At 58.2% G+C, this 4,874-nt stretch overlaps 3 protein-coding genes across 5 annotated transcripts in view; 2 read left to right on the top strand and 1 right to left on the bottom strand.

Annotated features, from left to right (window-relative positions):
* The window catches only part of LOC104913139, a 4,168-nt gene extending 3,869 nt beyond the window's left edge, over window positions 1-299 (top strand). Inside the window, exon 5 of the mRNA XM_019619967.1 lies at window positions 97-299. Within this exon, the coding sequence (XP_019475512.1) occupies window positions 97-299 (203 nt within the window). The remainder of the gene's footprint in view (window positions 1-96) is intronic.
* The window catches only part of GRM2 (glutamate metabotropic receptor 2), a 6,619-nt gene continuing 1,931 nt past the window's right edge, over window positions 187-4,874 (bottom strand). Inside the window, exons 2-5 of one of the 2 annotated variants that reach the window (XM_010718361.3) lie at window positions 2,879-3,716; window positions 1,265-2,328; window positions 919-1,093; window positions 187-685 (exon numbers count right to left, since the gene is read on the bottom strand). In XM_010718361.3, the coding sequence (XP_010716663.1) occupies window positions 612-685; window positions 919-1,093; window positions 1,265-2,328; window positions 2,879-3,716 (2,151 nt within the window). In that variant the 3' untranslated portion in view covers window positions 187-611. Of the gene's footprint in view, window positions 1,094-1,264; window positions 2,329-2,878; window positions 3,717-4,874 lie in introns of both variants that reach the window. The other variant, XM_019619901.2, reaches the window with a different exon arrangement.
* IQCF6 (IQ motif containing F6) overlaps window positions 4,153-4,874 on the top strand; it is a 1,202-nt gene continuing 480 nt past the window's right edge. The window contains exons 1-2 of one of the 2 annotated variants that reach the window (XM_019619942.1): window positions 4,153-4,742; window positions 4,828-4,866. In XM_019619942.1, the coding sequence (XP_019475487.1) occupies window positions 4,504-4,742; window positions 4,828-4,866 (278 nt within the window). In that variant the 5' untranslated portion in view covers window positions 4,153-4,503. The remainder of the gene's footprint in view (window positions 4,743-4,827; window positions 4,867-4,874) is intronic. The other variant, XM_019619941.1, reaches the window with a different exon arrangement.

Below are 4,874 nucleotides of genomic sequence, written 5' to 3'. Positions count from 1 at the left end.
AAAAAGGAATCTTGGGCACAGAAAAAATCTACTCTTAAAAAAGGGCTCAGCCCTCTGGGGCCCCATCACTCAACAGCCCTCTGAGCCCCTCTCCAGGTGCTGCTGGGGTCTGCAGTGCCCCAAGGCATGGAGCAGGTGTTCCTGTCCCTCTGCCGCCATGGGATGGGAGCATGGAGAGCTCCTCAGGGACAGGGCCGGGGCTGGGACCCTGCAAACCCAGGAGTAAAAATGAAGAGGAAAAGGAAAAGTGCTACCGGTACAGGTGTGGGGGTCTGGATGTGCTGGGGAGGCTGGTGTGATGCTTGGCTCATCCGAGGGGGTTGTGACATTGGAGAGAAAGTGGGGTGAGTGAGGGCAGCGTGCTGTCAGTGGGGCTCTGTGTGGAGGAGGGGTATGGTGGGGCACGGCTCAGGGCAAACGAAGCGTGACGGACAGTGCAGTTCAGTGCAAGGGAGCTGGGGATGGGGCTGCGCGCCACTGATGGGCTCTGAGGGATGAGTGCTGTGATGCTGGGGCTGGGCTGGGGGCCACCTTCCCGCTCCTCCAGCCCCTACTCTGGGGCTGGTGCTCGCTGTGAGGGGGTGGGCTGGGGCATGGCCTCCCCCCAGCCTTCACAAGGACGACGTCGTGGAGTCCACTGCCTCGCGGCCATTGCACACTGTGGGCACATACTGTGAGGCTGAGCCTGGTGGGGAAAAGGCACCAATTATGAGAGGGGGGATCCAGCAGCAGCCCCCACCCGGGGTATCCCAGTGCAGTGATGGACCACCAGGAGCAGCTCTGGGGTGGAGAACTTGGGAATACAGCGGCCGATCCCTTGGGTGCTGCAGCACCCCTACCTCCTGCTCCACAGGTCCCCCTCCCAGCTGTTCCCTTCCCAGCTGTCCCCCTGCCCAACTCCGGCCCAGCTGCACTCACCGTGGGACTGGCTGGAGCCAGCAGCCGCCATGCTGAAGCGCGCCATGCCCACGCGGTGGCTGGCCACATTCTTTTGTGGCTGGAAGAGTATGATGTGGAGCTTGGGAGTGAAGAGGCAGCCAAGGACCACCGTGCCGCTGAGGCTCACTGAGATGCACATGGTGGTGGTCTGCACCTGGAGGCAGAGGGGTGAGCATCACAGGTGTGGTAGCATCACACGCCCAGGCAAGAGCGTGGATGGGGCCCTCATCAGCCCTTCCCCAGACCCTCCCAGCCCTGTGCTGCCCCGGTCATGCGGGCTGCTCTGGTTGGGCCCCATGGGCATCCCCAGAACTCAGGCTCTTACTCGGTAGTCGCTGGAGGTCACATAAAAGATGGGCAGGAAGGCCAGCCAGATGATGCAGGTCGTGTACATGGTGAACCCAATGAACTTGGCCTCATTGAAGTTTTCAGGGCATTTCCGTGTCTTGAAGGCATAGACCGTGCACAGGACAATCAAGAGGACGTTGTAGGTGAGCGAAATGAGCATGTTGGAGTCACGGTTGTTGCACTTGAGGGTGACGATGTACCTCTTGTGAGGCTCGGTCTCCTTGCCTGTACCAGGGGTCTCCACCAGCAGCCAGATGATGACGATGACCAGCTGGCAGGAGATGAGGGCCATGCAGATGACCACCTGTGATGTGGGGCTTATGAAGCGAGGGCGCTGGACCCCCTCCTTCACCCCGCTGAAGATCCTGGCGATGCGATTTGTCTTGGTCAAGAGGGCCGAATAGCAGACAGCAAAAGATGTGCCCAGCCCCAGGCGCCGGAGCGTGCACACCTCAGTGGAAGGCTTTGCAATGAAGATGAAGGTCATGCTGTAGCACATGAGGACCCCAGTCAAGAGAATGTAACAGAGCTCCCGTCCAGAGGCCTTCACAATGGGAGTGTCATTGTTCTTCATGAAGACGCCAAAAACAAAGAGAGTGCAGATAAATCCCAAGCAAGAGATAGTGACGGGACCGATGGCCCAGACGTCTTTCCAACGGATGTACTCCTGGGGCAACTCATAGCAGCCATTCAGGGTCTCATTGGGCCAGTAACCCAAACCACAGTCCATGCAGGTGAACTCATCCAGCAGGTACTCGTAGGGCTGGCAGGGGATGCAGATCCAGCAGCAGATGTCTCCTGGCTGCATGCTTTTGATCTCATTCTTCTTGCATGGATCACTGCACTGGGACACTGGGATGGACATTCCTGCCCAGGGGATGAGGCTGGTGTTGAGGATGAGCCCCTCGGCCCAGTAGCCCACCTTCTGGTACCGGTACCGCCCATCCATGCGGTGATAGTTGAAGATATTGTAGCGCCCAATCCCATCACCGTAGCGGTCAAATCGAACCACGCTCTCAGTGTCTGCTGGCCTGAATGGAGCTGGAGAGATGAGAAAGGGAGATGGTCACTTCTTGGACAGCTGGCCCATGTGGCCATGGTGTGGGATCACGCTCACTGCCACAGGGATGCACCGGGGAGACACAGCCCACCATGACCAAGAGGCTATTTCCAACCTGGCCCCTCGCCCTTCATGCCGCATGCAGCATTATTATTTGGGATCGTGAGAGTAGTGGTGCAGAATGCTCTCACCATGGTTGGCACCCACTAGCCATGCTGCAGTGCAAAGCAGGGGGTCTGCATAGCCGTGCAGTGTCACTGCCCCCCAAACCTCCATGGCTCTGAGTGGTACATAGGGCTCAGCCCAGAGGGGACGATGGTTCTGACTGACCCCAGAGCTGTGGGCTCCTGACTGAGGCTCTCCCTCTAGCTTAGTCCCTGAGAGGTGACTAAATCAATCACAGAGCAAGTAGCTGAAGTCTCCAAGGAGAGACCAAGACCTCAAGGAGTGAGAGTGTGACTTCCTTGATCCTCCCTGCCCCTCCACCCATTCAGCTGTGCAACCAAGCCCCGTCTCCACCTCTGGACTCACCATCAAAATTAACATTGAGCATGAAGTCCTTGTAGAACCTCTTGCCGTTGACAGGCTTCATGGAGTCGCAGAGCTTGGTGGTGTTGGGGCACAGCGCCCGGTGCATGTTGTGAAGCGAGTGAGCCATGGCGTAGACCGCATTGACCACGAAGGTGATCTTGGACTCTGGCTCAAACTTGCCCGTCTTTAGGGAGTACCGGCTGCAGTCCTGCATGTGAAGGCTGCACTTGAACTTTTGCTCCCAAAACTCCCGAAACCAGGGATTTCGGCTGTTATTGTAGGGATGGAGGTTGAGGAAGTATGCGGCGAACTCCCGGATGGGGTACGCTGCCAGCTCGATGGTGATGGCTCCCTCCGCCACCGCTTCACTCCCCGCCACCACGCTCTCCAGGGCTCCCCATCCATCGCTGGCCACCCATATGAAGGAGACATTGGCTCTGTGGGCGGCCGCCAGCAGCTCCCGGGCATCCTCACTGCGGGTGAAGAGCACGACCACCTTGGCGTTGGGTTTCTGCAGCAGCGCCCGCACCACGCCGTCGTAGGTCTTCTTGTTCATGGAGCGTCCTACCTTCTCCGAGGTGGCGATGCAGATGTTGCGCATGCGGGCTTCTTGCTCAAAAGCTTCGATGCCCGTCTCGCCGTAGTCGCCCTCTGAGGCCACCGTGGAGACGTAGGTCCAGTTGAAAAAGCGGAGGATCTCCGACATGGCTTTGGCTTGGTAGAAGTCAGGTGGGACGGTGCGGGCAAAGTAGTCATAGCGAGACTTGTCACTGAGTTTGGCACTGGTGGAAGCGTAGCTGATCTGCGGGATCTGGAAGAGCCGCAGCAGGTTGGCGACCTGCATGGAGGGGAGAGGTGAGCACAGCCGGACTTGACCCCATGAGAGGCATCCCCTGAGAGCATCCACTCCTAGACACCGTGAGTGGCTGACCAATGGGCAACCCCCATCTGGAGGCTGGAGGAACCCAGTGCCCTGCGGTCCGATGGACACAGGTCATCCAAGCCCTCAGTCCTGTGTTGGAGCACAGGAAACTGTGGTTGTCCCAGGGCTGGGGTGTAATGATGTCCCCTGGGCATCCTTCTGAGGACAGGATGCAAGAGGTGATGGGGAGATCCCTGTGTGTCCGTGACCACCAAGGGCTGTAGCACTGGAAAGCCTGGCCACATCCAGACCTTGATGCCTGGCACAGGGCCTTGGGGTCATTTACTCACAGAGGTTTCCCACTCCACAATCCCAGTGTGTTCCTACTCCTTGCAGCCTCCGCTCATTTTCTTTTTTTTTTCATTATTATTTTTATTAATATTTTATACTCCCCCCCTCTGAGATTAAGGTTGGGAGTAAATAGATTCATGGCAAACACCGAAACTCCACCGCAGGCGAATGGAGCGATGCTCATCTGCGATGACAAAGCTGGTGCCCCCAGGGCTGAGGGGGCACAGTGAGCACTGTCCCACTGAGCCCCGTGGGTCAGGCACCGCGATTGACTGCTGTGGCTGCTTCTTCCCCTCGTTATCTTCAAAAAGGAGAGAGCCCTGCTAATGAGGCTGTTAGAAAACGCGGCTCTCGCAGGCCGCACGCAGCTCTGCTTCCTATGCAGGAGATACAGCTTAATTAACATGGACAAATGCTTTTAGCTGCAAATCGCCCTAATGGCACAAAAGTCCCAGAGGGCAGTGATGCTGTGGGGACATCGGGGGATGTGGGGCTGTCACCATCTGGTGACTCTATCACATCAGGTGGCCCTGGACCATGTTCCTCCTGTCTCGTGTGGGGTTTTCAAGGCCATTCTGACATCAGGAGGTGTCGCTGCCCCCCGTGGACATTCTGTACCCAACCACGCACCTGGGACCCATGGAAACGCAGGTGGGCTCCCTGGGAGGTGGGCTCCCTAAATCCCATCCCAACCCACGGTGCTGCCACTGAGGCCACCCGTGTTGTGCCCCCACAGATGGACCCCGACACGGCCGCGGCCATGGCCATCCAGGCGGGGTGGCG

This window comes from Meleagris gallopavo, chromosome 14 (genome assembly GCF_000146605.3).
Source record: "Meleagris gallopavo isolate NT-WF06-2002-E0010 breed Aviagen turkey brand Nicholas breeding stock chromosome 14, Turkey_5.1, whole genome shotgun sequence".
NCBI lineage: Eukaryota > Metazoa > Chordata > Aves > Galliformes > Phasianidae > Meleagris > Meleagris gallopavo.
The sequence above is the reverse complement of the archived record's forward strand: the minus strand, read 5'-3'. Positions and strand labels throughout refer to the sequence as shown.